Source organism: Hippopotamus amphibius, chromosome 10, assembly GCF_030028045.1.
Source record: "Hippopotamus amphibius kiboko isolate mHipAmp2 chromosome 10, mHipAmp2.hap2, whole genome shotgun sequence".
Taxonomy (NCBI): Eukaryota; Metazoa; Chordata; class Mammalia; order Artiodactyla; family Hippopotamidae; genus Hippopotamus; species Hippopotamus amphibius.
In genome coordinates, this window is record NC_080195.1 from 88,825,921 (window position 1) to 88,847,795 (window position 21,875).

Consider the following 21,875-nt stretch of genomic DNA (forward strand, 5'->3'; position numbering starts at 1 on the left):
TCTTTATCACCCAAGGACTGATTTAATATGCTATCCTAATCAAAGATTATTCACTAAGCGACGCAGTTTAAGAGCAATTACTTTTGTGTTCAAGATCAAGTCAGATCAGAATTATATTGTTTTGGCTCAAAAGCCATTCTGTGTCTTACACTCTCAATAAGGAGGAATTAAAAGTTAATCTTTGATCTTCAAAGCAGTTGGTAGAAATCAGAAGGCTGGTAGTTACACACAAGTCTACGTCAGAAAGTGCTTTAAATGTGTGGTGTTCTTAGAGTGCGTAATAGTCAAGATACTCAAATCAATGTTTGGATAGAGTCCATGGGGCAGATTGAAAGGTGAGTCTCTAATTCAAATACTGGGAGTCCTTTAGAAGACAAGGTTAGTAAAAGGGATATTTTATGCATCAGAGTCATATTCAGGAATAATGTCAAGACATAAAATTATCAAAAAATGAATTCAAGAGCAGTGAGTGGCAGACAAAGATGTGCTGCCCAGAACCCCGTCTAGGAAGGGCTTGCGACCCAGCCTTGGGGGTACCTACAGCACATCAGCGCCTTTGTGCTGGCCTCCTGGGGTCCACTCTCAAAGGCCAGGCCAGTTCAGTCTAAGAGAGAACAACTCTGCTGAGTGACACACCTCCACAGCTCTCTGGAGGGTTGACCAAATCTTTGTGGGATCCGGATCACTGTGTGACTTCTCCCTCTCTACAATCCTCCTTCTTCCTTTCCTTTTGTGAGAATTGATCCCATATAAACAACTTGCACCCCAAATTCAGTGTTATGGGCTGAATTCATATGTTGAAGTCCTAACCCACATTACTTGAGAATGTGACTATTTGGAGATTAGGTCTTAAAGGAGGTAATAAGTCAAAATAAGGTCAGTAGGGTGGGCCCTGATCCCATATGGCTGATATCTCTATGAGAAGAAGAAATTAGGACACACACACAAAGCGAAGGCCATGTGAAGACTCAGGAGAAGAGAACCATCTACAAGCTAAGGAGATAGGCCTTAGGAGAGACCAAAGCTGCCAACATCTTGATCTCAGACTTATGAGAAGAGAAATTTCTGTTGTTTAAGCCACCCAATTCATGGTACCTTGTTAGGGTAGGTAGAGCTGACTAATAACCTCAGTGTCTGCTTCCAGAAAATCCCACCAGAGACAGGTAACTTTGACAGAAGCTAGAGTGAAAATAAAGGGTACAAAGTAACTCATATGAAGGGGCCTCTGATAAAAATATATAGGATTAAAATGGGAGATAATAAAATGTAAACACAATATATTTATGTTTAAGAAATAATCTAAATTTTCTTAAAATTCAATTAAGTTAAAGACAGCAAAACCACAGACTAAATATGTTCCTTTAATGTGGTGCATGCAAGTTCTCCTTTTCCCTTGTTAAGAGTATTTCTTTTATTTATTTCTCTTTTAGGGCTCTGTGGCTTATGTTTCCCAGCAGGCCTGGATTCAGAATTGCATTTTGCAAGAAAACATTCTCTTTGGCTCTGTCATGCAGAAGCAGCTTTATGAACGAGTTTTGGAAGCCTGTGCTCTCCTTCCCGATTTGGAGCAGTTACCAAATGGAGATCAAACTGAGATTGGAGAAAGAGTAAGGAAAATATATGTTATGCAGGAATAACATTCCATTCATGCGCTAATAAAATATTTACAACCCTTGTACTGAGGTCTTGAAGAGCTATACAGCTATAATTTTCAAAAGTCATGTTAGAATTTCTACAAAAGAGATGGCAATATTAAGGACAAATAATTATTTATGATTGTCTATTTGGAAAACAGATTAAAAATCAGCAGGAAATTCTGTTGTTAGTATCCAAATGGGGAAATGAAAGCCCACCAAGTGAAGTCAACACTTTGCCTTAGTTCCTGGCATAATTCTGTTCACTATCTAATGAGGAAATAATAGTTTTATTTCTTCCTGAATCTCTTGTACACAAAGTCAAGCCTAGGACAGTAGCAATAGAGCCCCAGTCTCCAGTGGTGGCACCAAGGCCAGGTTCCAACAAGGCTCTGAGACGATGCTGTCATTAAGGCACCTGTCCCATATTTGCACATTCCTGCTCAAGAGGAACTTGTTGGCCAGGCATCGTATTCTTTGTTCTATTTTATTTTCATCGCATTAATGAATAGTCATTATGCTGCCCAGTGTTTTGGAGTTAAAAATAAAACAAAACAACACAAGATATCATGAGCCAAAGTATGAACCCCAAGAGATTATCCCCAACCTGTGACTAAAATCTCCATTAATTAAGCATGAATGCAAAAGCAGCCTCTGCCTAAGATTCATGTGTACTACAAAGATAAGTCAATAATCCTTAGTGCTTTGAATTTCTGAGAAGAGCGTTAGCATAACATTGTTAGGCATTTTTACCTCAGCCTCATGTTATTTAATTGTCTTGTTATATAAATTGAAAACTACAGAACAAAATTGTAGAAAGTAGAAATATTTAAAATCTAAGGTGTACACTTTGCTGTACATCTGAAGCTAACACAGCATTATAAATCAACATATTTCAATAAAAATTAAAAAATAAAATCTAGGATGAGGCAAATTTTACTTTTTAACTAGACTTACATTGGTTTCATTCATATCCTGTTACTTTGAAGAAGTATTTTCTCAAAGTGTTAAGTAGATTTAATTTTTTTGCAAGCTTCTGTGTTTTTTCTGGCATCTTCACTATCCCTAGGCAAAAGGGCATCATAGCTAAAATTAATCAGAAATGTGACTTCTTCTTCAAACTTATTGATACATATTGAGCATTATGCTGATAAAGTCAATCTCTAATACTATGAAATAGCTAATAGTATGTAACTAAAATATTAAACTGGAAACAATTCAAAATGTGAAGTATAGATTTAACATAGTCATTAAATGTTATTGCCACTTATAAATTCTGCTTTTTATATTTTATAATTAAATTTCTCTCAATCTGATGATGTACTTTAAAATAAACATGTAATTGAATATTTGAAAAGCTGTTTATGAGACAACGAAGAAAACGAATGCAGAATTTTCCTCACTCTTATTCATCTTTCTCTTTGGCATTCTTCAACTGAGCACAAATAGTTATCAGTCTATTAAATGCCCTTATTCTGCAATGAGGGATATTAGGGTAAGCAGAAGAGTTATCAATCATCCTGTTTTCAAGGGATTGCAATCAACTGGATCTCTGCAAATTATATTATCAATTGTCTTTACCAATATTTACTCGGACACTATGTGCTGGGAAAGCAGGGATAAACTAGGCAGGAGCACATAGGAGAGTGAGACACTGACATGGGTATTACCATTTCTAACAATGGTTGAGTAAACAGGACACTTTAAGACAAGAAGGGAGGGAATGAATCACTTTACTTGGAACTCTGGGTAGAAGATTGATTTCAGAGAGGACTTAGAGTTAGTCGCTTTTGAGTGGAAAAGGGAGGATATGGGCACCCAAGCAGAGTGAACAACCTCTGCCCAGATATGAAAAGGCAGGCTAGTCTGCTTGTAGGTCACAGTCACTTGAGGGCAGCATTGGGTGAGTGGTTGAAAGATGAGTTAATATCAGAATGTATGTATCTTAGATTTCTACTAAGGAATTTGCTGTTGCTGATGAATGATGGGATGAGGGAGATGTGGGCATATAAGATTTGTAAGCAAGATGATAACATAATTACAAGATACGTGATGACAAGTCAGAGGATGGGTTGGAGAGAAGAGTGATTGGATGATAATAGCTAATGTTGATTGTGTCTGTACTTGGTATTGGACTTGTCCTAAGTATTTTACACTCATTAAATGGTCATGACAAACCCATGAATTGGGGGCTGTTATAATCACACACACACACACACACACACGTATACTCACATATGTAGTATCACATTAGTTTGTATACATTTTTTTCACTCATGGCTCCCCTTTTGTAACTCCTGGCTCCCCTGCTAAAATGTGACCTCTTCATGACTGAGGCTCAGTTTCATTTACCTATAAATCCCAAGTGCTAGCATAGCACCCAGAATATAGGAGATATTTGCTGAGTGGTAGGAGGATGAGAAAGGCAAAGAAGCAATGGCATTTTACAATTATAGGGCACTGGCTAAGTTCTGTGCTGCACAGAGAGCTTTTAAACCAGATCTGTAAACACTGAATACAAAACAAATCAAGTAAATTGGGCCTGACCCCATAATTCTCTATACATGGATGTACAGTCGACTTTAATTCTCACATAGAGTGATGTATATTCCTTATTCTTGTTTCTTAGAGTTGTGCTTTTGCCAACAAGACTTGTACTAATCTTTCTACAGAAGAAAATAGAACATGTTGATTACCGCTTTGGTAATTTAGCTATTATTCTCAGTTTCCTATGTGTCAATTTAAAAATGATCACCAGTGTCAGTACACGGCTGGCAGCCAAAAATCTTCTTAAGTATTCCACAGGCACGGCTTTTCAGAGTTAGGGAACTGGAAATTCTTTTCTCCATAACTGTTAGTATCTACTTTTGAAAGCAAACAATTAAGAGAAAGCAGATATATCGGTTAACCTGCACAAATTAGTGGCACTAGGAAATAGGGGCTTTTGGAATTTTAGGAGAAAGAAAGGTTGGAGGGTTAGTCCTGAGTTATTACCTATCCCTGCTACAGAAGAGAATTTGGACATAACTATATGTGCTTTGAGATTTACACGTATTTCCTCTGGTTTTGTTTTGTTTTTTCCCCTGCTTCGTTTTCAGGGTGTGAACATAAGTGGGGGCCAGAAGCATCGAGTGAGTCTGGCCAGAGCTGTCTACAGTGAAGCCGACATCTACCTTCTAGATGATCCTTTGTCTGCAGTTGATGTTCATGTTGGAAAGCAAGTTTTTGAGAAAGTGATTGGGTCCTCTGGCATGTTGAAAAACAAGGTAGCCACAGCATCACTTACGCTTTTGTGAGGGCAGGGGAGGATAATCTACATAGCCTTGTGCCTAGTTCTAATACTTTGGGTTTTTTAACTTTTTTTAAATTAATTAATTTATTTATTGGCTGCATTGGGTCTTCGTTGCTGCACACGGGCTTTCTCTGCTTGCAGCCAGCGGGGGCTGCTCTTCATTGTGGTGCATGGGCTTCTCATTGTGGTGGCTTCTTTTGTTGCGGAGCATGGGCTCTAGGTGAGTGGGCTTCAGTAGTTGTGGCACACGGTTCAATAGTTGTGGCTCACGGGCTCTAGAGCGCAGGCTCAATAGTTGTGTTGCACAGGCTTAGTTGCTCCGCGGCATGTGGGATATTCCTGCAGCAGGGATTGAACCCATGTCCCCTGCATTGGCAGGCAGATTCTTAACAACTGCCCCACCTAGGAAGTCCTCTAATACTTTGTTTATCTGTTGAAGCAGAGTAGTCAAATTTCACATAAAGACTGTGATGTTATATGGCTCGTTTACAGACAAACTTGAATATTTTGAAATTTTTACAAGTTTACTCTGACCACAACTTATGTGATTATTACCTCATTGACTAATACCATATTTAAAGGTGATTTATACATCAAAATGCGTTGTTTTTACTTTAGTTGACTTTTTTTGAAAAATGGTGTTTTGATGCATAGCACTTTTATAAAAAATAGTATTACTTTATTATTTATTATAATTTGGTACTATTAACACAGTATTAATAACAATTCAATTGTTTTGTGAAGGAACCAAGAAGAAAGGAATGAATATTTACTAAGTGCATACCATGTTTGACACTAAATCAGTTCTTTTAGGTCTTACAGCAAGTCTCTGAGATAGGCATTATCATTATTCCTGTTTTGTATATGGAGAAACTCAAGGCTTGTAATGACTTGATATAGCTTGCTCAATTTAAGAACCGCACAGATTTTTAAAGGTTTGTCTGACCACGAAACCATACTTATTCATTCACAATGTTTATAGATTTATTAATACAGAGAATTCTGAAAAAATTAAATAAATGTATAAAATGGTGAAATAAATATAAAGTAAATAATAGACAAATGTCCTTACTTATTGAAATGAACCCAAGATAAATCTCATTCAATTTTATGTGTATGTATGCAATGATATGGAAAGATTTAAAAATAAAGACTATGAATTATAACTTGAATCAAACGTTTTTTGTAATGCTACAGGACCGTAGAAAAAGGAAGCAAGAATGAGTTATGATTGTTTTTAATTTGCTGTAAATTTGATTCATTTTTTAATGAATGAAGAATACCTGAACTAACGGCTTAAAAACATTTGCTGACCTTTTCTTTTTGTCCAGCAGCTTATTGTTATTCATTGTGAAATGTATTTATATATGCTGCCTTAAACGGACGCCTACCAAGAATTATACTCTAAAAGAATAAAGACAAAAAATAATGATTGCAGCTCTTTAAAATAGCTTATTTTTGCCATCTTTTGTAACTCAAGGAACAAAATACTCTTTTTCAGACTCGAATTTTAGTGACACACAACCTCACACTTCTACCACAGATGGATCTTATTGTTGTAATGGAAAGTGGCAGAGTAGCACAAATAGGAACATACCAGGAACTTCTGTCTAAAACCAGAAATCTCACGAATCTGCTTCAGGCCTTCAGTGAACAAGAAAAAGGTGAGTACGTAATGAAAAATAAACTTAAGATACAATGTGCTTACTCTGTATTGAAAGCCCATTAATTGCCTGATTTCTTACTATGCATTTTTCTTCATCCATGCTACTGGGTGTCTTCCTTTCTCTAGAAAAGAAACAAATACGTTGGGACACATCAGCTAAGAATCAACCTCACTTATGATTTTTAAGCAAAATGTTATGCCCCAAGGTCACTTTGTTCATCTATGAAATAAGAGATTAGCTGATTTATAAGCTCTATTGCAGGTTTAGAATATAATGGGTCTAAACATTCTATTTCCTTTTAAATTAAATGCATGTCAAATAAATAATAAATATTTAAAACATATTATTGCATGTCGTGGGAGAGAAACAAAAGAAAAGAAAATCTAAAGAATGACAAAGGGGAATGATATTTGTCTGACTTTTACAGAATAACAACTGAGTTTATTTACTATAGTCCTAGTATTTTAAATTAAGATTCATAGATAATTGTGAAAATGAAGTGGTTTGATCTTTATTTAATTAGGATATAAGCATGTTTGAAATCAAGCATTAGTTTAATGTTCCAGAGATCAGTCATTTTCCAGCTGTAAAAGTTGGATGTACCATCATGTTTTTCCAGCTATAGTTGGTTTCTCATACAGATCGCCATCATGACCCTTGTTCTATACCTTTCCAGAACACCACTGAGAAATGACTGTAAAACCAATGAACTACTTCATAATTTCAGACTAAAAGAAGAAATACAGAGTTATGTCTTAGTATTTCCTACATGAACTGGTATCTGTTAATTCGCTTTACACTTTACCTGGATGTAAAGGTCAGAAAGATATGAAACCAGTTTATAACAAGATCAGTGCCATTTAGTTTTTTAATGCCATGAAATCAAAAAACAAAGCCATTTTGCTGATGTGTTTCTCTAAGCTAATACACATTAGGTATGCACTACTATTTTTTTAATTCCTTTTTTAATTTCTCAAATTTAAATATTCTATATGTCAATGCATTCAGAAATATCTGATGCTTCGTCAGATGGCTGTGATCATTCTTAATAAAAGAAGCACCTTGTCTTTTCTTAATGGCTAGTAATTTTGGAAATGAGCTCTTGCCTATTTGGTCAGGCTAAGTAACAATTTATATTTAGTGTGCAGGAAAGATCTATCTATGAGTGTCTCTGAGGGCTAGAATGAGGATGTGGTCTGTCATTTTCTCTATCCCCAGCACTTAAGTAGCCTCATGTTAGGCAAATAACAGGTACTCAATAGTGTTTGTTAACACTTCTGAGTGAATCTGCCTCCGTTGTTTTTACCAAAAATGTGCCTCCCCAGAGTTAATGAGATGATTTGTAATGCTATGAGCCAGTATATTTTTTTTTTGCTATTTATTTTAAAGGCCACATGAAATATAAGTTGTATTACTTTGGAAAATATAGCTCTAAAAACAGCTAATGTATAAGTTTTAAATCCAATACTTAATTTGCCATAAAATATAGAACACACTTTTGAAAGTTGTGGAATTTGCTCTTAAGTCTCCAGTTTTGGAAATAAACATCATACCTTCCCTGCATTGATGTACCTTCTTACGTATCCTAGTCCTCTGCGATAACACATGGAAAACATTCTTGAAGTTGAGCTGACATTAATAGATGTTACTATCGCCCCATCAGAAATATGCCAGATTTAGAAAAATGTAAATTGAGCTTTTTCTAATTAATTCATTATTGTGTCTTTTCTGTTAAAATTCAGAAAGCTGGTGAGTAGAGATCATTTTTTTACTAGAAATAGAATATATTTTTTAAAGTGAATATTTCTGGGATTTTGATTTTTTTGGATGCTGAGTAAAAAATACATAACCTCTTTTTAAAAAAGGCACAAAATTACTCATGATAATACTAGATAGATAGATATTTGTAAAAGGTCAGCCACATATATTATAATTTTATTAGCGACCACACAGAGCAAGGCAAAAATAGATTAACTGATATAAAATTGATATAAAACATCCCACTAAACAACAACTTCAAACCCAGTTACATTTAGTGTCACATTCCTGCCGCCCTTTAGACCTGGGCCAGTTTGACCCAGTCCTGTACTACGTCTCTGCTCTGCCCTCCCTGGCTGGCTCTCTGGCCAAGGCCAAGGGATTGTGCTCATCTGGGGTCCTCTTCCCATCCCCCCACTCCTTAACCACTCCAGGTGCTTGGAGTCTGAGAATTCTCTGACCAAATGACATAAATTTGCTCCAAGGACCTGGGCTCTCATTCTTTAGTTCTGCCCTCCTAAGGGTAGACAGCTCTACTGGTGTTCACTCCTGGACAAAGAATGTTTTTTTCTTGGAGGAGGGTTAGCAGAACCTGAACACGTGGCTGAGGTGTCCATAGACATGGTGAGGGGTGGAGCTGGGGTGGGAGAAAAGCCAGCAAGGGCCTGGGCTGGGACCACCTCCCCTGGGACTGCCGTGGTGCCCACAGGAACTCGCAGGGCTCCAAACATTCTCACCTGGACTTTGTCTTCCAGGTGGTTGGGAAGGTGTGTGTGTCAGGGTAAGCGATAAACTTACTTACCAGTCTGTTAGTTCCATCTGTAACTGTCAAATATTTAGAAATATGGCATGCAGGCCTTCATTTATACTCTTGCTCTGGTTCCCACAAATGTTAGGCGCAGCCCTGTCCCCGTGGGGAATTTCTTTCTCTTCCTTGCATAAGTAGTGAATAAAAATCCAATTGTATCTGAGAACATTTTTATTGGGATTTAGAGAAAAGGGGTTACATGGACAGCGAGTGTGATTTGAGAAGTGTGATCCCCAGTTATAAAGACAATCTGTGATCTATCATTTATTTTTTACAATTTATCCTTTTTGGTCTTGAGTCTGTTCAGGAATTCCTTTAAAAACACACAATATTTCCATTTATAAATTTGTAATAACTTAATGTGACATGAAAGTGGGTGTAAAGGTCAGCATAACATAGTGAAAAAAACATGGGACAAATTTCAGGAGCCCTGGGTTCTTCTTCTAACACTGAATAATTATATGAATCTTCATAAGAATGACTTAACTCTTCTGGTTCTTCCCATTTATGATAGATAGGACTTGAACAAGATCTGTTTGTCCTGGGGGCTGATATGGAAGTGAACGTTGTACAATTTTATCACTCCCTTGCCCTTAAAACTGCTTATGACCCAGACACTTTTTCTTTTCTTAAAATTCTCACCCTCACTACCACAGCCGAGGACAGATAGGTAGAGTTTACAGTATAATTTGGTTTGGATACATCGGATCCCTAAAAATCCATCTAGCTCTGAAAAATCTAAAGTCTCACCTCATGGGAATATTATATAAGAGAATCAATCAGAGGTGAGAACAGAGTTTATGAAAAAAGATATGATGGCTAAAGATGAATTTACATACTTATAGGTTTAGTCTAGGGTAGTTCTTACCCATACTAATAATACTGATGATAGCTAGGATGTCTTGGGTGTTAATTCTGTCAATATAGCAACAAGTGTTTTACTTAATTCTCCCCCAAACCCCCTAAGGCTACGTGGTCCTTATTTTACAAAGAGAATAAGTTAAGACAGATTGTAAGTTGCAGAATTTGAATCCATCGCTGCCTCTGTTTCATGCCAGAGGCCAATCAAACTCTTAAACATTATATCAAACCTGTAGGAACAAGTACATTGATTGACTTAGTGTGACAGACAGGAAGGAGTGTGGGGCTCAGCTCACTCTTGCTCTCTCCATCTCTCTGTCTTTCCCTTTTTCTCTCTCTCTCCCTCTCTGTCTCTGACAACTTTGGGTTTCAGGCAAGTCACTTAACCTATCTGAGTTTTACTTTTCCTTGCAAGATGTGGGTAAGCTTACCTCTTCTCTTTATCTTATCAGCTCATTTTGGGACTCAAATTGTATGATGTATGTGAACAGGTCCTATAAATTGTAAATATATAAGTTTAAACATTATTATTATCAGCTATAAAGATGAAAATGTGCCCTCGGCAGGAGAGGATGAAACATCCCCAAACTGAATTTTTGTTCTGTGAGACATGGAATCCCATATTTCTCAGAGGTAGTTGATGTAAATCAGAGGTTTCGTTTAAGGACCAGATGTTTACTTCTAGAAATAAGAAAGCATAGAATTCATATAAAAGATCTTAAAAATCTCCAAGTCCACTTCCTTTCTTTCAAAGATAAGAAGTCTGAAATTCAATAAGGTTAAGTATTATATTGTGGAAAAAGACAAAAATCTGCCTCGCTCTGAGATGTTTCCCATCGAATTCACTAACAGTAACTTGAACCTCAGCCTTGTGGTTCTAGATGTGTGACTTTGATTTGTGCGATCTGCTTTACTTCTCGGTGCTTTTTATCTGTAAAATAAGGATAACTGTAGTATCTCCCTCACAGGGGTAGTTTTGAAACATAAGAGCTAAAATATCTAAAGCATTTAGAACATTGCCCACCATGTACGAAGCTATTATTAGTGACATTAGTAAGAACATGACAGAGATTTAAGGATTACCATTGTATTTTCTTAATAATTTTCACGACGATAGCATTTGTCTATAAGGCTTGATGATACTGCATTTTTCTTTTAAAGACTGGAGTCATGTTCCTCTTGGGCAAATACTTAAACCTTCTGTGGAAGATCCAAAATAAGTTAGCACTCCTTTCTAATGCCTAAGAAAGAATTTCCCTGTAGGCTTTTTCATCGTGGAGTCTTAGCTTTATCAAGACATTACAAGACATTTTAGGTGAAAGGGAAATAATGGGGGGAAAATGGAAGGGCTCCCAGTATACCTGTAGATCCAGAACACAAAAAATTCTCCAACTTGCATAATCTTTCATCATATTTCTCTCTATTTTGTGCATTGTTTGCTTTTATGGATATAAAAGCACTCACCATCTTCCTCCCCAGCTCATGCTTTAAAGCAAGTCAGTGTAATCAACTCCACAACTGTACTGAGAGACCAAACCCTGGAGCAAAATGATAGGTGAGTATTAGGATAATACCAGGCTCGCAGGGATTAGGGACTAATTAATTACATTTTCAGCATTTAAAATGCATCCTATAAAAATGTACATTATGATGGAGATAAAATGTACCTAGTGGTTTCCAAATTTTGTACTTAGAAGTTACATGGTTGTATCTAAGTTTTTAAGTGAGGTGTATGTGACTTAATTTGGGAGACATAGTAACTCTCAGTAATTTCTAGGCAAATTCTACTAAAAGAAATCTACTCTGATTTGTGTGTGTGTGAGCTAAAAATATCCCCCAAATTAATCTGTTTAGAAAAATAAGAGGAAGAAAGGGAGAGAGGGTGGGAGGAAGGGAGGGAGGGAGGGAAAGAATTATAAGAGAAAGGAGGAGAGAAATAAAAATAATAAAAATTTGACCCTGATTGAATTATTATATTATACTTCTTTTTTGTTTTGTAAGTAACTAAAATGAACAGTGATTGAAGCAAATAAACCTAATCAGTTATTTGCCCTGATACTCCCTCCAACAGTTGCAAAGAGGAAACTGAAAGAAAAAAAAGGAATAACAGTAAAAAGTGGTTTAAAAAGTAAGTGGCTAGAATTATAGGGATCTGCCACTGGTCAAAGTTGCAAAAATGGAGAATTGGAATGGATTACAAGAAAGCTAACACTTCAGGATGCAATGGCTCAGAATTTTGTAGTTTTGACCTTGAATAAAAGAATGGACCTTGAATTTATTATTGTTTGGAAAGGATTGGATATTCCTATGGATGTGTGGATGGTGTGGATGTTGCAGGTTGGAGCTTTGCATGCATGCGAGGTTTAGCTGACTGAATAGGTATACCATTCCTCTTTGATCATAAAGACCTTGGACTGCTTTTCTTCTGTATTGTCTTGGTGTTGTCATCCAGTCTCATGACTTTAATTACCTTTACTCCAAGTTTATCTCCCCAGCCCAACCTGTCCTCTGAACCCCAGTTGGACCCTCCTCTTTGATGTCTGATCTTCTTAGCTAATGTAAATCCTGTTCTTCCAGTTGCTTAGATAAAGATACCTTGCAATCACCCTTGACCTCTCTCTTACTCCATATCCAATCCACCATCACATCCCATTGGCTCTATCTTCAAAATATATCCAATAATCCAGAATTCAAACACTACTCATCACTTTCACAGCTACCCTTGGTCCAAATTACTATCATTTCTCACCTGAATTATTGTAATTGTCTTCTTACAGGTCTTCCTGCCACCAGCCTTGCCTGGTACAGTCTGTTTGCAACATAGCATTCAGAGTGGTTTGTTTTACAAATATGAGTCAAATCATATCACTCTTCTGCCCCAAATATCCAAAGGATTCATATCTCTGAGTAAAATCCCAAGTCCTTACAATGACTTATAAAGCCCTGGAGGACCCTGGACCTGTTTACCTTTCTGATCTCAGAACCTCTTAAAACTAATCTAACTATTCTACTCCAGCAACACTGACTCTGCTATTCCTGGAAAACCATTCATGCTTCTTCCCTGAGGCCTCTGCACTTTCCAGTCCTACTGCTTAGGGCATATTTCTCCCAGATATCCATATGGCTTGCTCGCGCATCTTCCTGCAGGCCGTTGCTCAAATGTCACATCATCGGTCAAGACTTGTTTAGCCACTCCATTTTACACCACAATACTTCTTACCCCTTCCATGCTTTTTTCCCTATAACTTTTTATTAATTATCATCATACTGGAAAAATTACTTATTTACTTTTATTTTGTCTCTCTCTTACTTTTAGGTTATAAGCTTTATAAGAGTAGGAATTTTTGTCTTTTTGGTCACTCTTCTGTTGTCATCTACATAACACATTTCAACTAAACACTGAATAGCATGTAACCTGGTGTTCAATAAGTATTTTGAATGGATGAATAAATAACTAGAGACTGAAAGAACACTCAAGGAACTTTTAATCCATCATTTATTTTATCTTTTTCTTACTGTTAAAACAATAAGTTTTATTTAAATGAGTGCCAGTTTTAAAGGATCTCTAAGAAAAGCAAAAAAAAAACACTGAAACAGACTTTGAAATTTGAGCGTGGTGGGATCTTCACGTTTCTAAATTATAAAGAGAGTTTTCACTTGTGTACAGTCTCACCATGCACTCAATAAGTAGCTTGCTTTAAGACTTAAAACTTAAAAATCAATAAGTATTGTTATAAACATAATCGTACCCTTTCCTCTATAATAAATCATTTTTCTTATTGTCAGTTAGTCGTATCTAAATTGAATCTCTTAGAGTTTCTGTGGACCACTTTTACAAAATCTCTCCTTGAAAAAAGAATCCCATTCCCTGTAAAGGTTTATTTATACGACTGGTTGCTAAACATTCTCAAGTTAAGGAGACTCAAACAGAAGCCAGCTGCCGAAACTCACTTCTTCAGTGAAGAGGTCACCACAGCTCTACTGTGGGACATTCATGTCAGCACAACCTGTGTCAAAGTTACTCTGTAATGACTGTGACAAAAATGTTACTGGAGGTCCATGAACCCCTCCCCACCCCGTACCAATCTTTTCTTGTTCTTTGTCATGGCAATTATATCCTTTTTATCTTGTGTTTGAGACATCAGAGACCTATTTTCCTTTCTCCAAAATGTGTGCATCTTTGCCTATTTCCATGTATTTCCTAGTTTATTACTTTCTATGCTATTCTTAATCTAGCTTTCATTTGTTTTATTTGCTTTACTATTTGATAAGATAACATTACATGGAGAAAATGTTCCTGACTTTCAACCTAATTTTTTTTATTTCTTAAACTTACCCAATTATTTGCAGCTTGTGCAGAATTAAGATAGACTAGAGATAGGAAGATACAAACAGACAAGAACTTTACAGCAGAGACTCTCTACAGCGGGCTGTACTGAGACAGGACAATGACTCTTCCTTGTGGAAGTGTTCACAGGGAAACTGACTGACTACCCATCGAGAGGGAGGTGGGAAGGAATTTGGACCAAATAATGTCTGAGAGTCCCTCTCTTTGAAATTTAAGAATTAGAACTACTTTATGACATTAGTTTTGTTTTCAAATAGGGCCTAAAATAATTTGAACTGTTTCAACATTTTATTTTTCACTTTTTGGTTTAAATTTATATGGTATAAATTAATTATTTTATTTCCTTAAATATTTATTATTATAAATATTATGGAAATGCTATTTTAGTATCTAGACTGCCCCCTTCTGGCTTTCATGTCAGACTCTATTAATCACTTTAATCCTCCCATATATACTCTATACTTCGCAACTGTATGCTCAGTTCAGGGATAATGGTTTCAGTATGTTAATTTTATATATTTTATACAAAAATATGCAGACAGGTATTGTGCCAACTTTCCCAAGGGTTTCTGAAGGACAGAACAAGACCCATTTTTAAAACTTCTCTACCAGCATAAAATAATTTGCTGTTTTAAAATTCAAATAAAACCTGTTATTCACAGCAAAGTGCCCAGGACCAAATGCAGTATCTTTGTGGAGAAAGGATAATTAACATTGTAGTTTGGAAAAACAGTACCCTCCTGTGTAGTGTCCAATAAATTATTGGTCTTTGTTAGTTATGTCTAATTAGGATGCTTTAATTCCCTTTTAACAGTTGGGTTTCATAGCATTTTATATCCAGCTACATTAAGAATTAATTTTTTGGCTTGACACCAATGCTAAATTTGCTTATCCAAACAGAAGCCATGCCAAGGGCTTGAGGGATGATGACAGTCATTAACCCAAATCATATACCAGGAGCTATTCCAATATAAGTGTCTGTGAAACAGTGTATCTTTTCCTGATGGTGTAGCTGATCCTATGAAGGGCATGTACTGCAACCTCCCACAGAATGTTTCGTGACACTAATGCCAGAGACAGCAAGGGAAGAACTACTGGACTATTCAAATAGCCATTTCTTATTCTGATAAACAAAATGGGAACCATGGAGAAATGGGGGCATGTACCTCAGTTTAGAATTTCTAGAGGTCAGTGTGATATTAGATATATCAAATGACTTAGAATTTGGCATACCTCATGCTCCTATGTCTGTACAAGGGACCATGAGAGATGTGTAAACAGAATGAGCATTCCAGCAATAATAAAACTAGGAAAAAGTCTGCAACCAGTATCAAATTTTGATTTTGTTAAATAAATCTTAATATAGTAAAATGATAAAATATTATGTTTCCCTATAACAAAATATAGTGCTGTTATAGAATAATATTTGAGGTTCATTATATTTTGAGTTACCAAGACCGTGGGTAAAGTTTTTTTAAAAAATTAAGACCGGTTATAGAGCAACATTTGAATTATGGTACCACACATATAGAGAAGAGACTGCAGCAATACTCACAAGCATGTTAGCACCAAATATCTCTGGAATATAGCATTGTGAGTATTTTTCTTCCGCTTCTCTTCCTCCTCTGTTCTCTCTTTTATCTCTCCCCCTTTGTCCGTGTTCCTCTTCGTGCTATTCGGTATTTTCCAATATTTCTTCAATAATACAATTCCAGAGGAACTGACAACTATTTGGTGATGGGTTGGAAATGTGCCAGGATTGAGCAGAGGAAGTGTTGTGGCCAGAGAAAGCTTTTGAGGAGGTAGGAAATAACTGGTTCCGAGTAGGGCGTGTGTGAGGTGATCCAGGAGAGATGAAGTAGGTGGCAAGGAGGTGTTCTCTGTGGGTCTGGAGCTCAGGGAGGAGGTCTGGACTTAAGAGTCACCCACAAAGAGGAAGGTTGCTGAAATGGGGAGTGGATGAGATCGCTTAGAAGAATGTGGAGCCTACAAGAGAAATAAAGGAGGAAGACAGAGAAACTAACGGAGGCCCAGAGAGATGGGACAAAACACAAATGTGTGGTGGTTGGGAAGTAAAAGGAAACGCCCCTTCAACAAGGGAATGGCCAATGATGTTAAATACTGTGGAGGGTGTAAGTGAAATAATTTTCAAAGTATTCCATGAATACAGCAGTAAGTATTGTACTTTTTTTTTAAAATCAAGGCCCCGTTGATGGAAACCAGTTTAGCCAGGTTCCAGAAGGTTCAAGGAGAAAAAGGTGGTTTGGCAGAAAAATGTTTGGCTCTGGAAGGAAGGCAAGAAGTAGGATGGTAACTGAACATAGAGTTGGGGGTGGAATCTCTTTTGTGGTGATGGTATTGATTATGAGAAAAATGTGTAGTTCTCTGTGGGCTGATGGGAAGGAGTCACTAGAAAGGAAGAAGGTGAAGAGTAGAAAAGAGAGGGAATAATTCAGGGTCTCTTAGATTTGCCTTAATGTAAGAATCCCTTGCATTTTAGAAAAGACAGATTTTTAAAGGGGAGATCTTACCTGCATTTTTAACAAGCACTGTCAAGTGAGTCATCGACAGCAAAGTGTGGAAACACTATAGTTAATAAATGTATTTTGAGAAAACAGGACAGAATGGGAATCAGATCATAAGGTTACCCTTAGATCTGAGGAGAGAACTACCTTTGTTTTTTTACAGGAGAGAATTAGAAGAGGCTGGGTGGAGACGCAGATAAAAGTAGAAGCGTGGTGATTGACTTCCCTGTCTGCTTCGACTTTCTCCGTCAAGTAGGGCATGGGGGCCCCTTCTGAGAGAGATGCAGGAATTTTTAGGCACTGTAAAAACCTGAGTGGAAGGCAGATGATATTAATTTATGGTGGAGCCAGTTTGCTGGGATCTGTGATCTTTCGAAGCAGCCCTCCGCACGTGGGGAACAAGTGTAACAAAGGCTAACTTGTGAGTTCTAACATTGAAATTTAATAGAAGCAAAGCTATTAAAGTTCAAAATGTCACCACAGTTTGGATGAAATGGTAATCATGAAGTACAGGCTGCATAATAAAAGGAATCGAGACAGGGCCTAGGTTTGCCTGGAGCTGAGAGTTTCCCAGATGTGAGACAGTCAGTGCTAAAACCAGGAATATCTCAGGTAAGCCAGGATCATTAATCATCCTAGGGCGCAAGGATGATAGAAAGTTACATTTGGGAACTGAGAGTCTAGGCAGAATAAAAACCAAATACAGTGAAAGTAACTGGATGTACGATTTAGAGATAGAAAAGGTTATGTTATGGCCAGAGACTGAAATAATTGGAGTCGAGTTTTCAAAAGTGGATTAGTTCCAGGTAATAAGATTCATGGTTTATGGTCATGAAAGTTGATGGCCAATGTAGAATGCAGATGGCGGACGCTGGAAGTATGAAGGTCATGAACTTGAGAAGAGATTAAGTTTAATACAGTTGTCCTTGTCAGCTGTGCCATCACCCAGAACCGTGGCAGAACCAAGTAGGACGAATTAGCCTGATGCTAGTCTTCTGATAGGACAGGAGGCAGGTAGATGAGGGGGCACAGATTATGGTACAGCTAGAGGGCATTGGCTTCAACAATCAAGGGATTTGGCTCACGTTTGAAGGATAATTATCTAGAAGAAGCAGCGAAAAAAAATCATACAATATGCCCTGGCCCTAAATTTTGGGGGGCATAGAAGAATAAACAATCTCCCTTCCAGAAGATTAAAAGAACAATGTTATTATCAAGGCAAGTCAGGTTGCTGTTAATGAAGCAGAAGAATATGCAGCAAAATCATTGAGAATATATAACTTTTAAAAAACTGTTTAGTTGATCTAAAAATCTAAAAAAAATATGTGTTGTCTTGCCTTATCAGGCCCTTGTTGGATCAAGGAAAACAGTTCTCAATGAGAAAAGAAAAGGTCCCTGTTGGCGGGGTAAGCACCAGAATAACTGGTGTTATTTGTTATTAACTACTTACATAGAAATATTGTTAATAAATGCTGTATATTTTTCATTGAGTTTGAGGAAGGTTGCTATATAATAGTTTGAAGAAATTAAATTAAATGGAACTGTTGGACATTATAATAGTGTTTAATTACCTGTTATTTAGCTATGTATATCCTTGTTTACTAATGATAGTTACTAGCATTATTTGAGCATTTTTTGGACATAGAATAAACTGCATATATTTAAAGTGCCCAATTTGATATATTTTTTCTTATTAGTAATGTATACATGGCAATCCCAATCTCCCAATTCATTCCCCCCAACCCTCCCCGCTTTCCCCACTTGGTGTCCGTATGTTTGTTCTCTGCATTGTGTCTCTATTTATGCCTTGCAAACCGAGCATTTATTGTCAAGTGCTCAGAACTGTGCAGGCACTTTGCTTGTACTTATAAAGTGGCTACGATGATTATTCCAATACGTAGATGAGTAATCTAAGGAATAGAGGAGTTAGTAACTTGGACCAAGATCATAATGCTTGGATATGTCAGTGTAGGATTTAAATCTAGCTTGTGTGACTTTTAAGTTCAGTAACTTATTTTTTTTAACAATTTCACTTTTAGGTGAAGTTCTCAATCATTCTGAAGTATCTCCAAGCCTTCGGTTGGCTCTGGGTATGGCTGAATGTGGCCACTTACCTTGGGCAGAATTTGGTGGGAATTGGACAAAATCTGTGGCTTAGTGCCTGGGCAAAAGAAGCAAAGCACGTGAATGACTTCACAGAATGGAAGCAGATAAGAAGCAATAAACTTAACATCTATGGATTACTGGGATTAATGCAAGGTTAAAATAAAATCAGCTGCTTTTCTTTGCTCTTTCTAACCTACTTGCTTCATATATAAGCATAGGGCATTGTTTTGTTTTTCTAATAATGTCATAATATTCAGATGCTTTGGGATAATTCAAATGCATATGTTTTTAATTCACCGTATTTGGGAGCGTAAACAAAATGTGTCAACTACATGGCCCACACTAAATATTAATAATTTTTCTCATTTAATCTTGACAAGAAATATTTAGAAAGGTGTCATTATCCCCATTTTATAGCTGAGGAAACTGAGGCTCACATGTTAAGTCATTCAGGACTCAGAAGTCTTAACTACATGGCTGTCCACTGTATGTGTGAGGCTTGTGACTGATGTGAAGATGAGTAAGTGAGTCTGTTAAAAAGTGCATTGTAAGTAAAGCTTAAAACTACATGGCAAGCAATATTTGTATAAAAGTAGTTAAAGAAAACACTGTGAGGATTTAGAGCAGGGGAAAGCCATATTTGGTTGAGAGATTAAGGTAATTTCCAAGGCATAGCTGGCATTTGAGGTAACACTAAAAAGATGGGTTGAATTTTGTCAGGGATCAGAGAAGAGAAAAGGTGATAGATGCAGAGAAAGACGAATGGGGAATAAAGACGGATGGGGAAAGTGAGGGGGATTGTAGGCATAGGTGAGGATGCCAGTCTGAGTAGTCTTCAGGTTATTGATAGGGCAGTAGTGGAACTAGAGGTGGAAAGGTAGTCTGGAGATGTCTTGGAGATGATAGTTGGAAAGGCAAATGGAAAACTTTGAGAATTTGGGGAAAAAAATTTCAGAATTTGGAGTTATTTTTCAGAAGAGGAATAAATTTGCAATGATGAAAAAAGATGGATTTTTATTAGAGGGACTAAAGTCAGATACCAGGGAGAAGTTGGGATTGATAGGGAAAAAATAACCAAGTATCTTCAGGAGTCTCGATGGGAGTTGATCTAGTACAAAAAGATCTCTTATCTGATCCATCTCCGTGTTCACCCAAAGCATCTAGACCAGTGCTAACCAATGCGTAGGGGATGGAATAGGATTGAATGAGGTATGAGTGGGGAAAGGGTCAGGGAGCTGCAGCGGGACTGGAGAAAAGGGATGGATAGGAAAGACATTGCAGTGAAAACATATGTAAGAATTGCTGATTTTGTGGGTAAGAAGAGAACATCACTCATGATTTTGAAGTTTAGGTAATTGAGACAACAATGAAGACAAAAATAAAGGAACCAGTGGGGAGGGAAGTCAATTGGCAGAGCAGAGACACAATGAATTCAATTCGGAGCACATTTAATGGAAAGTGTGGACACATTCTCTTCTGCTGCTTTTTCCCCTCAGTAGCAGAGCAGATGCACATTGTCCTTCAAAGAAGTTAGGTGATTTGAAAGAGTAAGAAGAAAGATACTCAAAAGTCTAGTACTCAGAAATGTAGAATAATTAAAGGGAAGATTTTTAAAATAGAGACCATTTTTTGTGCGTTCATAGGAAGAAAGGAAGACCAAGTGGGAGGAGAGTGATAAATTCAAACAAGAAATAACAAAGCCATCTATGTGGAAGTCTTGCTATCTAAGGATATGCATGAGGGAAAATGGACATACATGCTTTTGGTAACAGAAAATGAAGATAACATTTACAAATATGTGATTCAGGGCCTTGCTTCTGTTTTCTCCTCTCCCATCTTATTTTTATTGTGTGACCACAGTCCTACTTATACGTATCTCCATCAGAAAGTAAGCAAATATTGTGAGACAAATTTATGTTTGTTTTGTCATTCTGTTAACAACATTCACTGGGGGAAAGAGTTGTTATGTTAATAACTAAAATGAGATACAAGGACTTCGAATGTGTTTGGTTTTGAATCAGTGAGTCAAGTTTATTGGCTTGTGGTTTGCAACTCAGTGAAGAAAAGGTCGATATAGAGATCGAGAATGCTGAGCAGCAAAGGAAATATCCCATATACATCTCTATGTCCGTGTCTATCACACATGTATAGGGGGGTTAAACTCTTACCAATCCAGTGAGCTCATGTTACGTTTTAAGGGAGATTCAATATCCTTTAGAGAATATTTTAACTGACCAAATACTGTTTTTCCTGTACTAGATGAGGTATGAAAGTTTAGTGTTCAAAATTTTACTTGTGTAAAGTCTTACTTTTAATTAACTATCCATAGATATAGAAAGTATTTTGTAAAATGAAGGTAACAGATTATGCACAGTTTAATAAAAAAGATTTTTTCCTGATTGGCTTTTTTCTTTTTTTTACATTTCAAAAAATTTAAATTTTGACTTATTATTAAATATAATTATAAATTGTTTTAAATTTTAAATTATTTCATAAGAAATGAAAATCTATAATTTCTGATTTTTTTAGTAGTCCACAGCTATGCCTTATGGAACCTGGTTCAATCAAGAGCAGGCTCTATTTACTGATATCATCAAAGCTCACATTATTTTTTGAGCTTTAAAGCATAAGTAGCACTTTCACATGTTAATATCAGAGGCCCGCTATGAATAACATAGAAGGCTAACATTCAAACTAAACTGGAGAACTGAAGCAGAAAACATTGCATCTATATTTTATAACAGTAATAAAGATCTTACCTTATTTTCTGAAAAAGAAATAGCCCGGAGCATTTTATTCCCAGTTCCCAACTATTTGCTTTAGAATCTCTAGAACACTCTGAACATCCCTAATCTATTGTGTTTTATGCCCCCTTG

The 21,875-nt window shown here is 36.7% G+C and overlaps 1 protein-coding gene across 6 annotated transcripts in view; it reads left to right on the forward strand.

Annotated features, from left to right (window-relative positions):
- The window catches only part of LOC130830253 (multidrug resistance-associated protein 1-like), an 86,437-nt gene that overhangs the window by 42,250 nt on the left and 22,312 nt on the right, over nucleotides 1-21,875 (forward strand). For all 6 annotated transcript variants that reach the window (XM_057697359.1, XM_057697360.1, XM_057697361.1 and 3 more), the window contains 6 exons: nucleotides 1,431-1,607; nucleotides 4,733-4,900; nucleotides 6,428-6,590; nucleotides 11,500-11,575; nucleotides 18,239-18,299; nucleotides 18,933-19,152. In XM_057697359.1, the coding sequence (XP_057553342.1) occupies nucleotides 1,431-1,607; nucleotides 4,733-4,900; nucleotides 6,428-6,590; nucleotides 11,500-11,575; nucleotides 18,239-18,299; nucleotides 18,933-19,152 (865 nt within the window). The remainder of the gene's footprint in view (nucleotides 1-1,430; nucleotides 1,608-4,732; nucleotides 4,901-6,427; nucleotides 6,591-11,499; nucleotides 11,576-18,238; nucleotides 18,300-18,932; nucleotides 19,153-21,875) is intronic.